General features: G+C 40.4%; 3 protein-coding genes across 5 annotated transcripts; 2 read left to right on the top strand and 1 right to left on the bottom strand.

The window, feature by feature from the left end:
- The first annotated feature begins 1,008 nt into the window (after positions 1 to 1,008).
- LOC115586067 (uncharacterized) lies at positions 1,009 to 5,375 on the top strand. Its single transcript, XM_030424827.1, has 5 exons — positions 1,009 to 1,534; positions 2,034 to 3,052; positions 3,537 to 3,693; positions 4,878 to 5,038; positions 5,151 to 5,375. The coding sequence occupies exons 1-5, from the start codon at positions 1,390 to 1,392 to the stop codon at positions 5,355 to 5,357; spliced, it is 1,689 nt and encodes a 562-aa protein (XP_030280687.1). The 5' UTR covers positions 1,009 to 1,389; the 3' UTR covers positions 5,358 to 5,375.
- Positions 5,376 to 5,808: 433 nt separating this feature from the next.
- LOC115586066 (myosin-9) lies at positions 5,809 to 13,652 on the bottom strand. The gene is made up of 24 exons (XM_030424826.1): positions 13,591 to 13,652; positions 13,159 to 13,308; positions 13,007 to 13,071; positions 12,615 to 12,897; positions 12,333 to 12,430; positions 12,123 to 12,243; positions 11,913 to 12,038; positions 11,685 to 11,810; positions 11,478 to 11,582; positions 11,320 to 11,379; positions 11,016 to 11,242; positions 10,639 to 10,903; positions 10,441 to 10,546; positions 10,029 to 10,068; positions 9,857 to 9,926; positions 9,654 to 9,727; positions 9,479 to 9,563; positions 9,287 to 9,362; positions 9,122 to 9,204; positions 8,941 to 9,039; positions 8,022 to 8,144; positions 7,748 to 7,900; positions 6,810 to 6,870; positions 5,809 to 6,570 (listed from the first exon to the last, which is right to left on the bottom strand). The coding sequence occupies exons 2-24, from the start codon at positions 13,237 to 13,239 to the stop codon at positions 6,383 to 6,385; spliced, it is 2,715 nt and encodes a 904-aa protein (XP_030280686.1). The 5' UTR covers positions 13,240 to 13,308; positions 13,591 to 13,652; the 3' UTR covers positions 5,809 to 6,382.
- A 664-nt stretch (positions 13,653 to 14,316) lies between these two features.
- Positions 14,317 to 18,237, top strand: edc3 (enhancer of mRNA decapping 3 homolog (S. cerevisiae)). Of its 3 annotated transcripts, none has more exons than XM_030427184.1 (7): positions 14,317 to 14,502; positions 14,721 to 14,886; positions 14,978 to 15,198; positions 15,282 to 15,620; positions 15,706 to 15,859; positions 16,678 to 16,895; positions 17,011 to 18,237. In XM_030427184.1, the coding sequence occupies exons 2-7, from the start codon at positions 14,723 to 14,725 to the stop codon at positions 17,343 to 17,345; spliced, it is 1,431 nt and encodes a 476-aa protein (XP_030283044.1). In that variant the 5' UTR covers positions 14,317 to 14,502; positions 14,721 to 14,722; the 3' UTR covers positions 17,346 to 18,237. The 3 variants fall into 3 exon arrangements, with proteins under 3 accessions (XP_030283044.1, XP_030283045.1, XP_030283043.1); XM_030427185.1 differs by having other exon boundaries at positions 14,317 to 14,482; XM_030427183.1 differs by having other exon boundaries at positions 14,317 to 14,886.
- The last annotated feature ends 1,612 nt before the right edge of the window (positions 18,238 to 19,849 follow it).

A 19,849-nucleotide genomic window follows, 5' to 3' on the forward strand; every position in this document is an offset into this window, starting at 1 on the left:
CAAACAAAACTCATGCATTGTTAACCTCATCACGGAGGTTATTTTTTTACCCATGTCCATTTTATCTGTTGGTTGGTTTATCAACAGGATCACACAAAAACAACTGGAAGGGTTTCCATGAAACTTGGATGTAGGATGAGTTTGGCCCAGAATGTACTTTTGATCCTCATAAAGGGACAGATCCAGGATTGTTTTATTACTTTAGTTAACTTTGCGTGATATGGCCTTTTTTCAACACTTTGTCAGGTACGGATCTTGATCTTGATCTTAAATACATTATCTCAACTATACTACAGTTTGCAGGACTATTAATTATAAAGAAGTATTTCTATATTGAAGTTCCTAAAGGGTCTGAATACCTCTGAAGGAAAAAGAAGTGGCCAGATGGGGGTAGTATTTCCTCCTCTATACAAGACACACCATTTTTAAAGTTCAGGGGTATTAGGACCAATAAACTCCTTTGACTCAAAATCATCACTTTGAAAAATCTGCTTTTACTATCTTTGATCAGGAACCTGAAGCAGTGTTTAATTAAGATGCTTCTCAACAATTGTTGTTTTTTATTTTATTGTCAAATTTTGTTTCACTCTTATCTGCTTCATCAATAACAACCAATCTTTTGTGCATTGGTTCTTTATCTATATGTTAAGGTAATATCTACATGATCTTTGTCTTTATAGAAGAGGAAGTATAGAAAGAGTGTGTGTAGAGGGGTAATTCCTGAACTCTGCAGCAGAACTATGACAGAGGTTACACTAATTGAGATTATGGCCCGTGGGTCAGGGGATGAGGCCGGGGGATGGGTTGCAGGATTTACCGTCTTGTTTTCTATAGTGGCACTGCTGTACTGGCATCTGGAGCACTGTAAAATAAAGATGCTACAGGCACAAATGAGAGGCATTATGAGATGGATATCTCCGCCCACAGGCCCCGCCCGCTAGGGAGGAATGATACCAGTCAAGCCCGTCTGCGGATGAGGAGATCACTGCCCTGGGATGAAGACTGGGATATAATGCATGTTACATGTCAGGACAGCAGGATTATTTTTCAACTTTGAACTATAACTTTTGGAAGGAAGTCCTCCCTTTATTAGAAATTCTATCTGGAGATATCACATAATGTGAAGGTTTTGTTGCTCAAGCCTGAATTTTGTCATTCTAAACACCCCAGATGTTTTAATGGGATACAGATGTTTTTTGTGCCTCTGGGACTTTTACACCCTGACACAATGGCTTTGATTGATCCTCTGGAGCAGAGTTACATGGGGCGACATCTCCAGGACTGAAAGCCAGTATGTGCAAATGATCTTCTTCACCTGGACCTATGGGCTTCTACTTGTAAATGTTTTAGAAATAGTCTCTGACAAACCTTCAGCACACTCTTGGCACCATGCCTTACCAGGATGAGGAGTACCCTGGTCAGCCTCTGTGGCAGTCTGTGCTGCTGTTCTGCTGTAAAGGGATGATTGAAGGCATCATGGTCATACTCTTCTTCTGGCTTCTGGTGCAGGTGCTTTTCACCAAACAACTAGAAGGTATGGTTTTAGTAAAGTAATACTCACATGCTCATATTTGCATTTAAAGAGTTATAGGTTGCTTTAATCAGTACTCCAAGTCAAATCAAGTGGGTATCTTGCAAAGTTACTGTGTTTTTTAATAGAATATTTACTCTTTGTCTTACTATCCTTCCTCTACAGCTCAACAAGGAAACTCCCACGAAAAAATGAGGGGATGCTGCAATAAAAAGCTGTAATTTTAGATGATAATCTGTCATTATGGCTAAATCAGACTGCTGAAAATGATTTTTTATCACACATCTAGGTAGATTTTGTTCACCATCGTTCACCATCAGGAAGGGAATGGATAATCACTTGAAAACATGTGAACCAGCCTTTTAACAGCACTCTAATATGAAGCACAGGTGACTGTGTACTGCATGTTGTATGTTATGTAATCCAGGGGGTTGCATGAAGGTAAATTACGACTGGACTGCTCCAATCTGATGGAAGTTATAATTCTGTTTTCTGTTCACAGTTCACCTCCAAGTTCTTCTTTTGGTTGGACTGATCGTCTTTTGTCTGTGTTTGGTCCTGGGATGTGTTATATGCTGGAGGAACAGTCAGATGTGTCCCCTGAAAGACAAAGATCCTGTGACAACAGCACCAGCTCCTGCTGAACCTGTGACCTTTGCCCAGGCTCCGCCTCCCTCAGCAGCGACGACGATGTCCAGGCAGCATTATGCGGAGCTGGGCTCGGATCTACTCGATTACCCCTCCACTTTCACCAGCCCTGCCCCTTCGGAGAGTGAATTCTCCTCTCTGCCATCCTCTACTCGACCTACAGCTGCCTCTGAGCGGAAGGAGCAGCAAAAGTCGTATTTTTCCCTGCGCCGCCTCAGCACACCTCCATTAACATCACCCCTTTATAAACCTATAGATCCCGCTCATGTTTCCCTGCCAGCATTTCCCAAACTGGGACTTTTGTCTAAAACATGTAAGGCTCTGCAGAGGCGCCGCACGGTCACTGGAGGTAGTATATCTTACAATGAACACAGCAGGCTCACCAGCCCCAGTGCTGCATGTCCTTTTATGCCTGAAGAACCAATCCCACTGGCCCCACTCAGTTATGGCTCCAGTGCCAGCTGCCAACAGCCAATATCACCAAAACCATGCCTCCATTTCACTATGGCCTTCTCTCAAGAGCAGCAAACCCTGGCAGTCACTGTCCTCAGCCTCACTGGGACGCCCCATAGACTGGAGGATGTGTCTGTGCTGGGCAGCCTGCCGCCTCTGTACCCCTGTCCCATACAAGCCACAGCCCAGAGCAGCCTCAGCCCTGAGACCCACAGCCTGGTGCTGCTTTTCAAGGTGATCTCTGCGAAGGAGCTCCAAAGGTGTGCACTGAGAATAGCCGTGTACACTCAAGAAACTCCCAGTCCAGGACGCACCGCAGTGGGTGAACTGGAGGTCGAATGCAGAGGGCAAGACTGGAGAGCAGGGAATCCATTTCACTTCACGAAAGAGCTTTACCCACACAAGTGGAAGCTGAAAAAGGTAGTTGTGTATTGAATTAATATCTGTTATCTGTGGTGTTGACATATCGGAATGGCCATATGAACCTAGCAAAAAATCTGTTGCTAGGCCCTGTCTGACCCACTTTAAGTGTATTTTAAGACTTCATACTGCTGTTTCCAAGGTCAAGAATGAACATTCAAGCTATACATTAAATTATAATACAGTGACATGCAGTGAATCTGATGGTTTGGGGGCAGATAGCCTCATGTTGTGTCCAGTTGGTCTTCCAGCCTTGCATGGACAATAAAATATCTGCTGAAACAGAAACAAAAGCAGTATTACGTATATTGCCTCATATTGTTTTGTTAGCTTTTTGTTTGGCTGCATTGCATATGGACTTGTAATCTCTATCGTTCATCCAATTTTCTTAATTTTTGTTTGCTACAAAGCATAAACCTCATGCTGCCCTTTCCTGATTGAGGTTTCTCTCTCTACCCTGTGAACTTTTGCCCTTTGACTGCAGGGTCTGATCTCGCAGGATGCAGTGATGTGTAAGGGGCTTAGCTGTCCTCCACAGATCTTCATTCTGCTTCAGTATCAGACTCTGGCACACCGCATCAAGGCCACAGTCCTCAGAGCAGATAACCTAGAGAACCTCGTCCACACGTTGTCAGCAACAGGTAAAACCGACGTTTAATGTCACTTGAATTTGATCCAGAGATCCCGTAAGGACATCATGAATAGGGCATTATGTAAACACGCCTGGGCAGAACTAACTTTCATTTTTCAGGGGCAGAGGTAAAGTAATTCCCTATGTTTGCTTTTAATGTTGAGGGGATTAAATGATGTCTTACAGGGCCTGAATGCAGCAGGAGATCATCCTTTTTTTAATGACATTGTGGTTTTAATCCCTCACTATTCACAATCCTCAGGAAAATGTTCCAATCTCCTCTGGATCTCTGATCTGACACATCTAATCTTTGTTTGCATTATCCTGTCTGGGCCCGATTTTTTATTGCACACAGGCAGATCTCATGCTAAGAGCCATTAGGGTTTTATGATATCTGTTCCACGTACAGTATGTCTCATAAATCTGACTTGGTTAATCTGTTTCCGAATGTATTTGTTCATTAATATTTATACAGCAGAGACCAGACAGGGCAACATACGTAGAATAGACGGGGAAAATATATGTATTCTTATAACTATACTGTATTTACAGGAAATGTAATTTGGTTTCATTTGTTGTTTTTGGATTCATTTTCATACAGTTTTCAACAGTGTGCTTAAACATTCTTGTCTAATATGATTTTTCAACAGTTTCAGGTTTTTATTAACTTGTTACAGATCTAAATAATGAATACAGTGACTGTGGTGGGTTAGAACATATACTTCTCTGCGACTGTAGAATAGGCAACTATTAACTATTATTAGCCCCTAGGCAAAAATTATGCAAATGTGTGACATGGTGATGTAGTGTGATGCAAGTAATGGAATTAAAGGCGGGACTATTGACAAGGCACAGCAGTGCTTTCTGTGGCAGAGCGGAGCTTCTGTTAGTGTGGACTTTGACCTTTTCAACGTTTCTTGGTCTTTTACACGCATGGTACACATGCACAAGGATATAAAACACTGGAGGAAGGACAAAAACAAAATAGGTCTCCTTTAACACAGAAACACTTACCACAACATACTTTTGCTTTGTGGCATGTCACAAGGATTACATTAGACTTGATGCCTGTCTTATGATTGTGCAGTATTGTGTTGTCCTGCCAGTTACAATTTCTAATCTTATTAATTTGTCCATTCTACAATTGATTTTTTTTTCATACTTCACAGTAAACCTTTGTGTACCTGTGTGCAGAATACCGGGTGGTGATCAATTTGCATCACGAGGGAGTTGTGATCAGCAGCAGACAAACTGAAGGAGGGTCCTGTACTGTGTGGAATGCTTCTTTTCTGTTTGACCTGCCTGCAGGAGATATCAGTAAACTGCCGCTAATGGTCGAGTTCATCATCATGCAGGTAAATGATCGTCTTGTGAGCCCACAGTCACAGAGGTAAAACAAACCAAACACATTTGTTTGTACTGTGACAACTCTTTGAATTGTATATCTCCTTTTCTCTGCTGTGACAGAATCAGGTCTTTTCAGAAGGTGAAGTTCTTGGTCGAGTCCGAATCGGTGCAGATGCTGCAGATGCAGGACGCGCTCACTGGAGGGACATGTGCAGCCTGCAGGTGGAGCAGGCACGCTGGCATACTGTACAACCGGCTTCAGTGGACCTGACACACTGTTTGAACCCATCCAAAATAAGCCTTCACCACAAGAGTGCACACAGCTAATGTTTCACTATGTGTTACTAACACTTCAGTTCTAATGGATGACCTGATACATGGGCACTCAGCAATAAAATGGCCTTATTTGGATGTATCATTAACCTATGACAAAGTGCTGTAGATGTGCACAAGCTTTGGGAACAAGAGTGTGTTGGAGTAGAACAAGGTATTTGTGAAACATTATCGAGAACAAACCTTCCTCATTTAATTTCTCAGTGATCTGTTGTAACCATTCAACCTCTCTCTCTGTAAACAAACGGAAATGTGACAGTGATGAACTCAGCAATATGGTATTATCTATAATACTTTCTACAAGTATTCACTCCTTCAGTCATTCATTTGATGTGTGTAATTTCACAGTACTTTTGAGATAAGATTGACATGTCTTTTTGGTTGTGGGATCCTCTGAATGTAACTATGATGTGAGGAGCCATATCGTGTCATATAAATAAAACACACTTTTGCCTGAGGTACCGTGGTGACTTTTAATAACACTATTCTCTGGGGGAAAAAGGGTTCATGTTGTCGCTCTTGTATTTGCTGATCACCATTCAGTGGATTTTCTGTTAGACTACCATCCAAGAACATCTCAGTCCTCAGCCCAATCACCAGAATAAATAGTGGCATTGTGATATCTATGCGAACCACAGGTGATTTTATACTTTGCAATTTTCTGTTTCAAGTTGTGACAATGCTTTGCTTAATGTCTGGTTAGGGTTAACCACAACAACAACCTGGTTAGGATTAGATCAGTGGTCTCTCACTTGGCAGCTCTCTGACCGTAAAATAATGATAGAAATATTACATGACAAATTACATGATACTTATAGATAAGTTGTTATGATAATTATGGAGTGTAAAAATGTAACATCGTAGTTAATTCTGACGTTTCATTTGAGTAAAAAAAAAAAAAAACATACAGCATAAGCTTTGAGGCACAAAGTTCACTGGTGCAGCAAACTGGGAAGACTAGTCTGTGTAGACCGGTTTATGAAAAGTTTTTTGCAAAGCAGGCGTCTCGACAAAACACCTCATTTGTCCTCTCCCTCCTCTTCACCTTCATCAGGGCTACAGATATCTATGAGCTCAGCCAGAAATATTCCATCAGGATAGAGGGAGGGTGCCCTCTTTTGCTGCACATCAAGAGTGGGAGTCTTCTCTGACAGTGTGACTGCAGTGAGGGGACAGTCCTGGTCTGGCTGCTCGCACCTTAGTGTGGCTAAATCAGGAAAAAGGGGGAAATAATTACACAGAGATTAATATCTAAAAATGGTACACATTCATTACTATTAGTACTTTTACACACAGAGAAGATTGTAGGATTTGTCCAGGGACTGGATTTGTCCCTGTGTGAGATAAAGACATGAATCCAATGGTCTTCCCAAAGACGAAACACAGCACAGATCACGGCACAAATCTACACTAATGATTATCACACTGATTCATGCACAACTTCACCTTGAAGCAGATTCTCATTTTTTGCCTTCAGACCACTGATTTCTGCACTCATAGTTGACATCTGGCAGAGGAGAGAATGGGTTGAAATCTCTCATTTTATCTTTGTATCCGGGGCTGAAAGCCTCCTTTGCCTCCTTTCGGCATTTATTAGGAGCCCGACAGATTCATTAGCAGGCCAATATTGGCCTTCCACAGACACTATATCAATATTGTCGTATATGTTGTTCAGTACACACCAATGTGAAACCTCTTTTTTTTTTTTACAAAACAAACTGTAGAAAATGATGCTCAGGGTGATCTATGATTAATAAATTCCCAATGACATTCATCAGACTGACTCTGACTAAGTTTGGACAGTAAAGTTACTATATTACACATTACTTTTCTCATATGTCTTCTGTCTGGATGTGACTGACTGGTTCTCCGTTGTCACAAAGTCACAGGCCTTCAGTTACTCTTTCTCTCCCTTCTATGGTCGAATCAGATGTGTTCCAGCCGAGCGGTTCACTCCTCAGTTTCAAATCCGATTATTTACCGAGGAGGGAGAGTCATGTGTGTGATTATATATAAACTATGTTTCACACTGAGTTTAAGTGCTAATGCAGCAAGGCTGATGCCCCTCCCCCTTGTGCTGTATGCTCTTTGATTAAAGCAGAAGCTGGATTAGTGCTGTCTGCACATATGTGTCTGGATATGTAATAATGAATGTGCGGGCTGTTAATTTCTGATATAATCTGTGTGCCATTAATGATATTAATTTGCATCTGTTGCAGATGTTACTCTATCCTAGTATGCAAACATGTTTATTTTAATTGATGTGGTGGCTGGAGGCTTTATGTTGATGTCAGACATATGGACATATATGCACACTGCCCGTTTAGGCTGATTGTGTATGGATTTTTGACTTGGTTATCACAGCCTAGGCTAATTTAACCAACCTGTTGGTCTTGGTTGTGGACATTTGTTTCAGTCTGAGCCTCCTCTGCTGGATGTCCCTCCTCCTCTCCTATCCAGTCACAGCCCTCCTCATCCTCTTCAAACACTGGCATCAAACCTGAGCCGTGTGGCCAGCTCCTCCTGTCTGCTGCAGCCTGAATGAAGATAAACATGCTCTTTTTGCACATGCTCCACATACATACCACGTAACAGTCATCATTTGTTAGTCAGGATTCTGATCATTTTTTTAAAATTTGATTTCCTGAGGCTCCTCACCCTCATCACTTTAGAGGTTGTGGTCCGGTCTTGTAGTGAGGAGGCTCCAGTCTGAGCTGCTGCTGGTCTGTTGTCAACCTTTCCTGCCTCCTTTCCTTCTCGCTCCTTGAACAGACTCTTTAACTACAAATTTGGTAAAATAGATGTTCTGTCGTTTGGGGCTTCTTGTCATTTACAAGTTGCTGCTCGTGATGATAATGCTAACATGAGGATGTTCACCTTTGTACCCTTCTTATTTTAGCGTGTTAGCATGCTAACATTTGCTCATCAGCAGAGGTGGAGGAAGTACTCAGATCTTTAGTAATACCACAGTGCAGAAATACTCCATTGTTTGATGTTTGCGTATGGTATTACTTACTGCACAATGACCACTTAAACTTTAAAGCTTGAGTCATTGTGCAGTATGATAATATGAATAAATGTTAAAAATACAACATTTGCCTTTGAATTGTAGTTGAGTAAAAGTATAAAGAATGGGAAATGCAAATACTCAAGTAAAATACAAGTACCTCAATATTGTACAGTAATTGAGTACATGTACTTAGTTACCTTCCTACTTTCCACCACTGCTTATGAGCACTGAACTCACAGTATACTTGAGGTTGATGGGGATGTCATAAGTTTTTGCAGGAAAATGTATTCTTACAGTTTGACCCAATGATGGTGCAACAGAAAGATTCAGCGACTATGATGATGATTATAGGAAGGTCCAATTTTAGTAACACAGTTATTCAGACATTTCCGAAAAAGTAAAAGAAAAAAGAATCACCAAAGTAATTAGAGTTTATCCTCTGGGGATATGAATTTCAGCATATGCATTTTATCCAATCCAACTAAAACTTACTGAGATATTTCGGTATGATCGTAAGTAGTGGTCTGGCGTCCTGAGAGCCTTGCACCTGGATCATACAGTATATACCTGCTCAGTGACCATCCTCCTCTGCTGCTCCGTGTCGAGGTTGACTGGACAGACAGGTTTATCCTTCCTGTCTTCAACGGATGGTTTCTCATCTTTAGCCTGTAGAAAAGGAGTCTGTCATTGATTATATTCATAACCACCACAGGAGGTCGTCTTTAGACGTGTTGTTTGGGGACGTTACCGGGTGAGGCTGCCTCAATGATTGAAGCTTCTGGACTGCCAGTGTTTTCTCCTGGCGCAGCTGGTCTGCCCTCCTCCTGCTCTCTGGAAACAGCCAGAGGAGGAAGTTACAGAGCAGAAATCATCACACTATCCTCTGCAAGCTGTTTCATATGCAGGCTCATACCTTCCAGCTGTGCTGTCATTGATTCTGTGGTTGAGACATTTGCTTGGCGGACATCTTCTTGAGCCTTTTCTGAGGCCTTTTTTCAAGACGATCATGAGAAACACAGATGACGGGGAAAGAAAAGATGTGTCTGTTAAACTTCCACTCAACACACCTTCATGATCCATATACTGTATATGAGACCATATGCACCTTGAGCTCCAGGGCAGAAATCCTGACTTGAGCCTCATTTATCTCCACCTCCCTCAGCCTTTCTAGACTCTTCAGAGCTTCTTCCCTATCACAGTGAGGATTAAAGCTGATTTATACTCAACGCCCAGTCTTTAGAACAATTAACCATTCACCAATCCGTCACAGGAAAGCTTACTTTTCCCTGAGTTCCTTCTCCCTTACAGCCAGTTTTTGCTCCAGCCTCTGAACCTCACTGCTCTGCCCACACACCTATTGATCATCAAATGGAAACCTCAGTATTCTGCACACAAAACATTCACTCTAAACACATGTTTACATAAACAATACACCATTGTGTGTCATGTGTAATTGCATCTCAAGGGAGGAACATCCTGTTACCTGAGGGGGTTTGTTTTGACTGCTGGTGGACTCTGACGGTGGCTCCCATGACAAAGAGGATTGTGATAAGCTGATAAACAGACAGAGTTCGTGATAAAGACACGGATCACAGAATTCCATTTTTGATTTGCGGATGCATTTTGAAAATGAAAATCTAATCAAAACCACTCACTCTGTAACTGTCTCTTGGTCCTGTGTTTGAACTGCACCACCTGGAAATACACAAGGTCACAGCAGTTTAACGCCCCCTTGTGTTTAAAGAATAATAAAAAAAAATTACTCAAAATACTTTTGATGTGATGTTTGCATTGCACATTCACCTAAACCAAGTGCTAGATATACATTCGGTAGCTTAATCCAGAATAATAATTTCTGATATCTTTAATTTACTGTATATGTCGCATTAATAATCTGAATCTGCAAAGTAACTAGTAATTAATGTTGTCAAATAAATGTAACAGAGCAAAAACTACAATATTGACTCCCATAATGTAGTGGAGTAAAATATATAAATGACCTCAAAATTGTACTCAACTACAGTATTTGAGTAAATATACTAAGTTACATTCCAGCACTGCCTTTACTTGTATCTTTGTATCTGTGAAGCAGCGCCCGACTCCTGCTCCTCTCCAGCTCCAGCTCTTGTCTGCAAGTGTCAAGCTCCACCTTTAGCAGTGACTCAGACTCTCTCTGTTATTAAAAAACACATAGTTAAATAACCAGTATAACATCAGCATCTTTATTAATTTAATCTTAAGGGAGTGGTAAAGAGAGAGTCTTACTTCATTTCTGGAGTTGTTCTTTTTGAGCTCCTCTAGCTCCTCCTGTGTGGACTGCAGGGTCAAAGCCACCTTTTGCCATTTCTCAGTCCAGTGCTTTGCCACAGCTTTCAGCTCCTTGGTGCTCTGGACTCTCACAGCATCTTGTTTCTGAAACTCTTCCTCCTGCAGGTTTAGCTTTTCCTCCTTCTCAAGGACCTCAGCCTCCAAACACAGGCACCGATCCTGCAAATTCAGTTTTTCTGATTCCAAAACGTCCAAAGACTCCCTTAAAAAAAAGTTCAGAGAGAGTAGAGAGAGGGCAATTATACTACTTTGCATCACTCAAGTAAAGAGTCAATCTTAATATATTGAAGAATAAAGCTTGGCCACCGTCTCACCTGAGCTGGCTGCATTTCTCTTTTATCTCCTTTAGCTCCTCACGTCGACCTTCATTCATTTTGCACACGTCGTCTTTCTCTCTGATCAGCTGGGAGCATTCTGCCTGCAGATCTGTGATCTGTTTGGAGTTGATGACCCTCTCTGCAGTTGCCTCCTGTAGCTGAGACTGCGACGTGTTCAGTTCCTGCTTCATCATTTCAAGCTCAGATTTCAACTTTTCATTTACCTGGAGCAAACAGCAGAGTTGATTTAATAAATAATTTAGACAAATGAGACCTAATTACAAAAGATTACGCTTTTAACCTCTTTAAGAGCCTTTAATTCTTCCTTCATCAGAACAGTTTGGTCCAGCCCGGCTTTGTCCTATAAGACACATGCACAAACACCTAGTCATAATTCTGTAACATTAACACAATATTTTGATCTAAGATGCGTCAGATATTGTAGTAAAAGATTGACACCTGGGTCAGGTGACTTTCGTCAGACAGAGGCCTTGTCTGGTTAGCCTTCAGTTCTTTTATATCATCCTCCAGCTTCAGCACTTGAGTCGACAGGATGGCTTTTTCCTGAAAAGTATTAAAGATCATTTTCATTGTGCAATTCCAAATATGAAACTTTGAAATCTAGGTTCATATTCATTTTCATATTAATATTAAATGTTGACAGACCAGGCATGCTTGGCTGATCTTGTTGTTCGCTTCACTCAGCTGTTCTTGCACTTCAGAGTGATTCTGTTTCATGTGGGTAAAACTCTGGTTCATCACGTCTATTTGATTCAACAGCGCCCTCTGCTTCTGGGTAGGTGAACGTGTAAATATGGAAGGGAAAAGACAATGGCAGTGAAACAGTCTGCTGCAGTAAACGTTTGAATTTCCTTTTTATATTTTCAAACTGACCTCTGTAGAAGTCTGCAGCTTCTGGAGTGCCTGGTTTCGTTCTTCTTCTTGTTTCTTCGCCCTCGCCTCAGCGTCTCTCAGAGACTCCCTCAGCTTGCACAGCTCTGTGTCAACCTCCTGCCGCTCCTGAATTAAAGCCATCATGTGTAAGAGCAAAGGTTTGGCAAAAACAATAATAATCAGTTTTCATAATACAAAAAGCTTACACACCTGTCTGTTTAAGTCTTCTTGACTCATTGGTGATGTTCTGCCAAGTGAGCCAGGAGTTCTTCCGTTCTCTCTGTCCAAAGTAGACCTCATTTGCAGCAGCTCCTTCTCCAGCTGTAGGTCCCTTGTGAGTAAATTTAGCATGAGGAATCTCAATCTTTGCTGAAGTTGTTCAAGAAAATCTTTTTTTGCATTTTCTTTCGCTGCACTCACTTTTCATGAAGCTCTCCACGCTGCCAGCTCTTTTCATATTGGGATAATTCAGCTGCCCCCTTCTCCTGCTCAAGAGCGGCCATCATTTCTGACAGCTTCTGTGAAACACATCAAGATAACAGGATACTGTGTGCCATTCAAACATAAACAACACACTTATCCAAAGTAGAAAAACTATAAATCCACCCAAACAATCAGTGGAAAGAACAGAAAAAAATGAAAAAAAAGGGGGAAATATTAGAAAAAAAATGTCCATGCAGATTTAGATATATTTTAACTCACTTTGTGTTTCATGTCAAGCAGTTGTGCTGTAGCTCTGTTGTAGCTCAGCTGTGAATTTCTGGTCGTCAGGCGGTCTAGCTGCGTGTCTACATGCTCATGAGAACCCTGCAGCCATTGTCCCACTTCTGCTTGTCTGAAGCTTGCACCTCGAGACGCCCTTAATTCAGCCCCTGGAGATGGAGAAAAGGATCGTGTAGGACCCTCGGGTGGCAGATGGGACAATGACTGCCACTTCCTTAGACCTGGGTCCGTCTGTCTAAAGCCACCGGTGCTCCCAGATGTGCTGGAACACATACAAAATGTTTGCCAGAATACATTACATCGCCATGACTAGAAAATTAGCATTACCTTTGTATCTCACATTTAAAAAACTGTATAAATCTTCTCCTCACCTTGTGCTAACTTTGGACATAAACCCTGTCCCAGACACGGCTGCCATACCACACCATGCTGAGGTCTAAGAAAGAAAGACAATTTTTTTTTTAAACAACTAACCTTCAATCAATCTGTTTTACCACAAAAAAGGTAAATATATGTGTCTTACCTGAGCTGTAAAGCGAGACTTGGTGTCCCACATGTCGAGGTCCGTGAGAGAAAATGGACTTGTGCATGAGGGTCTAAACATCTTGGACTGTAGCTCGAAGCTATGACTTCCCCTTGTATGGGTGAGGCTACAGTCCTCATCTCCCCACGTCTGCCCAAGACACACAATTTTCACACAAAGGTGGCAGCTTGAGGCGTGTGACTATTCATGGATCATGTGTCTTGATATTTCCACTGCTTGCTTGATGGTCAACAGCTAGTTTTAACACAGCATGACAATTACAGTCATAGGCCTGAATATACATTTGTTAATGTCACCCTTTTCCATATCTAGCTACGAGAATGTGATCAAAAGTAGGAAAATTAGATTGATAGGAAAAGAAACACAACATAGCTGGAGTCTGCACAAAATGGCACTTCCTTCTTACGCTACCTCTCTGCAGAGACCCTCCCCTTTACACCAACAACACTCATGTAATCTGCTTGTGAGCTTCACACAGCTTTGATTGCAAGCTGTTCAGTAGTCCTTGAACTGAGTATCCATGGTAACCTATGTACACAGGACGCAGTGGGGTGGGTGTGTCGTGCGCTAAGGCTTCTGGGATAGTTTCCACATGATCTCACTCAGTCAGCTGTTTGTTGACATGGGTTGTTAAGAACATCTCCCTAACAATGATCATAATGCACATAGCTGTCCTATGAGTCATTATTTATTCCAGTGAATGTTTCAGGATCGATTATGATTGCCATTAGACACATACAAGGAGACAATGGTTCAGAGTATTGTTCGTATTGGGATTTGTAAATTATTTCATTTAAGCTCCATATAAGCAAGCATGTGATTAACTGTCAGATGTATCATGGCTATATTAGTAAGCTAATACTCTACAGCTCAGTGTGAAATATTGCATACCACTGACTAAATCGTCTGACTAAATATGCCAGTCAGACCATCATTCAGCTCTATCGTTCATAAATATTTTGAAAATCTTCAAGAGATACATGTTGCTCAGCATCCAAAATGAAACAAAACACAATTTTTCTAAAAAGTTTTGATGACCATAAAAATCTCAGCATGTCAAGTTATTGCCTTTTTCATTTAGGTTAACAAAAAAGGGTCATGATTGTGCTCTTATTTCGAAAGGTGCCTTATGCCGGAAGCCGGAAGTCGTAATGCAGAAGCTAGCAAAAGTAGCATCTTTTGACTATTGAAGAAGCTAAAAGCTAGCAGTTTAAAGCAGCAACAGTTTTCTTTTCAGCGCTAAACTTGACACTTTAGTCATTTGTGTTGTTGAAGAGTGTGCTTCGATACATTTTTTTGGAAGGTAAATCACTTTAACCCAAGGTAAAATTACCTAAATTGCGGCGTTTGTGTGTTGAAATTAACGCTAGATAACTTAGCTAACACTCGATATCAGGCAGACGCTCGCGCTAGCATGTTAGCATAACTGTTTGCTAACATTCACCAATCTGTCCTTCTGTAATAACTCGTATGAATTGAACAGACGTTGTCACGTAACGTCAACGAGAAGGTCAGGCTTCTGCTTTTTTATCGTTTTGCAGTCATGGCTGCAGATTGGTTGGGTAGTTTGGTGTCAATTAACTGTGGGCCAACACTGGGAGTCTATCAAGGAGAGGTGGTGTCTGTGGACCAGTCCAGCCAGACAATCTCCTTAAGACAACCTTTCCATAATGGAGTCAAGTGTCCTGTTCCCGAGGTCACATTCAGGTAAAGCTCAGCCAAGAAATTATTGACAGTGGTTAAGTTTCCCTTCGTGTCATTAAATGTGGTATTCGTTCTTTTTCTTCTTCTTCTGTAGTGCCATTGACATAAAGGAATTAAAGATTTTAGATATCAGAATTGGCAATGCTAGGAACAACTGTTCTACAAAAGTGGGCAGTGCCCCAGTTGCAGTCCCAAAGGGTGACCCCAGGTCTGTAGAGAAGCTCAACTCGCCTCAGCACTGCTCTAAAAGCTATGGAGAGCGACATCTGGATGTACCTGGTCAGCCAAAGGCATTCCGTCGAAGACACAACTCCTGTAAGTGCAATATAATACAATTTGGTCAAGTAAAAAAAATACTGCTGATGTTTGCTATGTTAAGCTTTATTTTCTCCCATCAGGGTCATCTAGTAGTCGAGGGGCAAACCAGGTGACGCCAAAAAAGAATGGGGTGAAGAATGGACAGATGAAGCACAGAGATGATGAGTGTTTTGGAGATGGCATGGACGACGGGTTGGACACAGACTTTGATTTTGAAGGAAACTTGGCTCTTTTTGACAAAGCAGCAGTTTTCTCAGAAATTGACATATCAGAGCGCCGTAACGGTGCAAGGTCACGTGGCACACCTCAAGACCAGACGCCCTCACGGTATCGTCATGATGAAAATATCCTGGAGGCCAAACCTATTGTCTACAGACAGATTACTGTCCCACAGCCGGGCGCCAAAGAGTACTGCACTGGTAAGTATTTACCTTTGTACTGAGACAAATAATAGTTGTGCCAAGTTATCTGAAGTCAACTGTCTTATACTTTTGTTCCATACAGACTCTGGCCTTGTTGTTCCCAGTGTATCCTATGAGCTACACAAGCGTCTGTTGTCGGTCGCTGAGCGTTATGGTCTTTCATTGGACCGAAGACTTGAGATGACTGGTGTGTGTGCCAGTCAGATGGCACTTACATTGCTGGGTGGGCCCAACAGGTACGTTTATTGATGATTTGAAGGCACAAATGAAACTGGTCTTGGCTTTATGACAGTTGAGTCATACTTATTATTTTATTGAATTTTATTTTATTGGCGTCTGATCTAGAGTCCTAAGAAGAAAATTTACAAAAGAATAACTTTCTTTGACCAGTTCAGTGTTCATTATAGTTACTTACCTGTTAACAGTGGCTTCATGTTGTTAAAGATGTACAGTATCAGCTGAAAGTTATAAATTATGTGTCTTTTCAGTGTTTTAAGACCATAATTTTTTGATATTGATAAGCCATTTTTGAATAATCAAACAGATAATGGTCAGTAATGCTTCTCAATAGTGAGATTAACTTTTCTCATTTTATTTTGTCTTATTTGTCCTTTTATGATTTATTAATTTGTTGCTTTATTAAATAGAATAATTAAATACTTTGTTTACCTGTAGGCGTGAAACAGTGCACGCATACAAAATTCTGTATGCACCTTGGTTATGGGGTCACGATTCAGTATGTTTTTGGTCTAGTGATGTAAAATATGTAGAAAGTAGCGTCATTTTTTTGCAAAAATGTAAACATTGAAAATTGGCTAATTAGCAATAATTCTTTCTGTAACAACTACCTGATATATTGATAAATGTCCATGATAAGTTATGCTCTGCTGTAGGACTGTGACCTATTGCAAACCAAATTGAAGGTCCTTTGCGCAACTGTTTGAGATGATTACAAGCACCGTTACAGAACCTCACTGCCAAATTTAAATTTACTGGCAATAAGTGCCTCAACAGTACAGAACTAACATATTTCAATCTCTCATGTTTCTTCCAGATTCACTCCAAAAAATCTACACCAGCGTCCCACAGTGGCTCTGCTCTGTGGCCCACACGTTCAGGGAGCTCAGGGCATTAGCTGTGGTCGTCACTTGGCCAATCATGAAGTGGAGGTCATCTTGTTTCTGCCAAATTTTGTTAAGATGCTGGACTCAGTCACCAGTGAGCTCACACTCTTTAACAAGACTGGTGGCAAACAGGTGTCAAGTATCAAAGGTGGGCATATTTCTCTAGTTTTATATTAACCTAATTTCCCTACATTTTGTATTGTAGTTGGTCAGGTCAAGCCTTGCACTATGAGATTTGACATTTTTTCTCACTGACTCCACAGACCTCCCAGACACCCCAGTCGACCTCATCATCAACTGCCTGGACTGCCACGAGAACACATTCCTGATGGATCAGCCCTGGTACCGAGCAGCCGCAGACTGGGCTAACCAGAACAGGGCACCAGTGCTCAGCCTAGACCCCCCAGGTAGTGGACAGGGGCAGGCAGTGGAGGCCAAGTGGTCCCTTTCTCTTTGCTTACCCCTTTCCCTAGCTGAGGGAGCTGGCAGGGTTTACCTGTGTGACATAGGCATCCCTCGCCAGGTGTTCCAGGAAGTGGGAATCAAGTACCATTCTCCTTTTGGCTGCAAATTTGTCATTCCCTTGCACTCTGCATGATGGGACTAATGGTCAAAAGAATGAATCTTTCACCCACCATGACCATTTGGGTTTTGGCGCCTTACCGTATATTCCAGAGCTTCAGCTGTTTTTCGGTTCATCCATTAAGCTTCTAGCCCATCAACATGTGAACAGGACTTCCCTCATACTGAAGGACCACTGTTGGGTGCTTTAGTCCATCAAGGACTACGCACAAAAGAATAGGACAGGAAAGAGCTTTATTAAAAAAGTAGAAGTGTTGACTATTCAAGGCTTCAGCAATCTGTAGATACCTGTGTGATGATACAAGGTATTTGGAAGATAGATTTTTCAGAAGCACTGCTGAAGTGTCAAAAACATTACCACTTGGTGTTCAGTTTTAAATTGAATACGACAATCTTTGACTTAAAATGGACAATGTCCTACCGTCACTGTATTCTCATCTCATTCCAAAGCCATCTGATTAATAAACTAATACATGCAAGTGCCATGTTATTAGATAAATCTGGATGAGACAACAGGAATTCCACTTAGTTGGTGTCACCATTGCTATTGGCTTATCACCTGCCATGCTCTGCAGCACTCTGTTACCGTTGTCTAAAGTGTTAATAGTATAGAAATGACATCTAAGCAAATGTGCAGTGATATTTTTGTGAGTAATGCTGTGTTTTCATACTAAACCAGTGTTGAACAGGCAGCTACTGGAGAGAATCCAGATATCAGCTGTTTTATTTGCCCATGGTAAGTTAGGCTGTGATGATAAGGGCTGTGATACGAAGACACAGCATACTACACCTGTAGTTTTTCTAGGGAAAAAGGTTTACAAAATAAATTTTGGCACAGTAGAGAACAGAAGTCATGATGTTGCTTCCAGGCTAGCTACTGTAACTCAATTAAATGTATTAATCAAGCATGTTCCTGTAGTTTACTGTCCGTATTATTAAATAATCGGCATCCACTGCAGTAGTTGCTATAAGAAACTTAAACCTTTGTTAAAAAAAAAAGTAAAACAATGATTGCCTTGTTAACAGACAAAAACTACAGCTCACACAAAATCTAGTGTGGCAGCACAGGTGCTTGTGTCACGTAACTTTGTTTTCATATTCATGACCATATAAAGCTTATGGGAAATTGTGTTCCTTAGAGGTTGCTAAAAACATAAATATTGAATCAACAAGAATACATTTTTTTTTTCCCCCAGTTAGTGAGCAACCCAACAAACTTATGTAAGGCTGCATTTCAAAGCAGGATTTTTAGTTAATGTCAGTGAGATTATGAATGAGGTTTCTTAATTGTGGAGCAGAACCTGGAATATCTGTCTTAACTTCGATGCTCTGTTGTATCATTTAAAGGACCACACCAGCAGGATTCAGCTCCTTTACTACAAATCACTTAACATTTGTGCAGATTTTATATAAATAAATAAATAAATAATATATATATATAAATAAATAAATATATATATATATATATATATATATATATATATATATATATATATATATATATATATATATATATATATATATATATATATATATATACATACATACATACATACATACATACATACATACATACATACATACATACATACATACATACATAATACATACATATATATATATATATATATATATATATATATATATATATATATATATATATATATATACACATATATATATATACATATATATATATATATACATATATATACATACATACATACATACATACATATATATATATATATATATATATATATATATATATATATATATATATATATATATATATACACAAATATTTTTATATCTGTTTTCAATTATTGCTGCACAGTATAGGACTCAATTATCAGACTTTGAGGCGTCTTTTGTGTTATATAATCCATCACAGTGTCAAAAATCTGGATATTTTGGTTAATTGTCACATTATTGTTGTATGGTCTAACAGTTTGAACACAGATTTCGAAACACACAAAAACTACTATATACTTGAAGTTGACTGTGATGGAGTTAAGCTTCAAGAGCGTCCTAGTAGATTTTTTGTTAAATGGAAATGAGCCTAGAAGTCTATTCCAAGTCTATTCCAGATGGTTAGTAGCAAGAGATGCAAAATGTAAGTGATTTGTTATAAATGAGCTAAAAAAATGCTGATATGGCCCTTTTTTAAGTTCAAACAGGTTGTGTTGATTAACATAACCAGTTGACCATCTTCCGAAGTATATAAGCTTTGTATATGAGGGATTCAATGTAATATCCTGCATTTATACACATGGCCCTCTTTGAACCAATCGGATTAGGTCTTTGTGACGATAAATTGTTGATGGGTTGATCTGCCTGTTTATGTACTTAAACATTTTGTTTTGAGCTTCTTGAGGAAGAGGAGTTGTAGGCATCGCTACTGCCAGATCGGTCAAACCATTTACTTGTTCTTCAGATGATATAATCAGATGATATAATCCTTTTAAAAGGATCTCATAAAATTGGTATAGAGAAAAGTATCTTTCAGGAACCAATTTT

The sequence above is a fragment of the Sparus aurata genome, chromosome 8, assembly GCF_900880675.1.
Source record: "Sparus aurata chromosome 8, fSpaAur1.1, whole genome shotgun sequence".
Taxonomy (NCBI): Eukaryota; Metazoa; Chordata; class Actinopteri; order Spariformes; family Sparidae; genus Sparus; species Sparus aurata.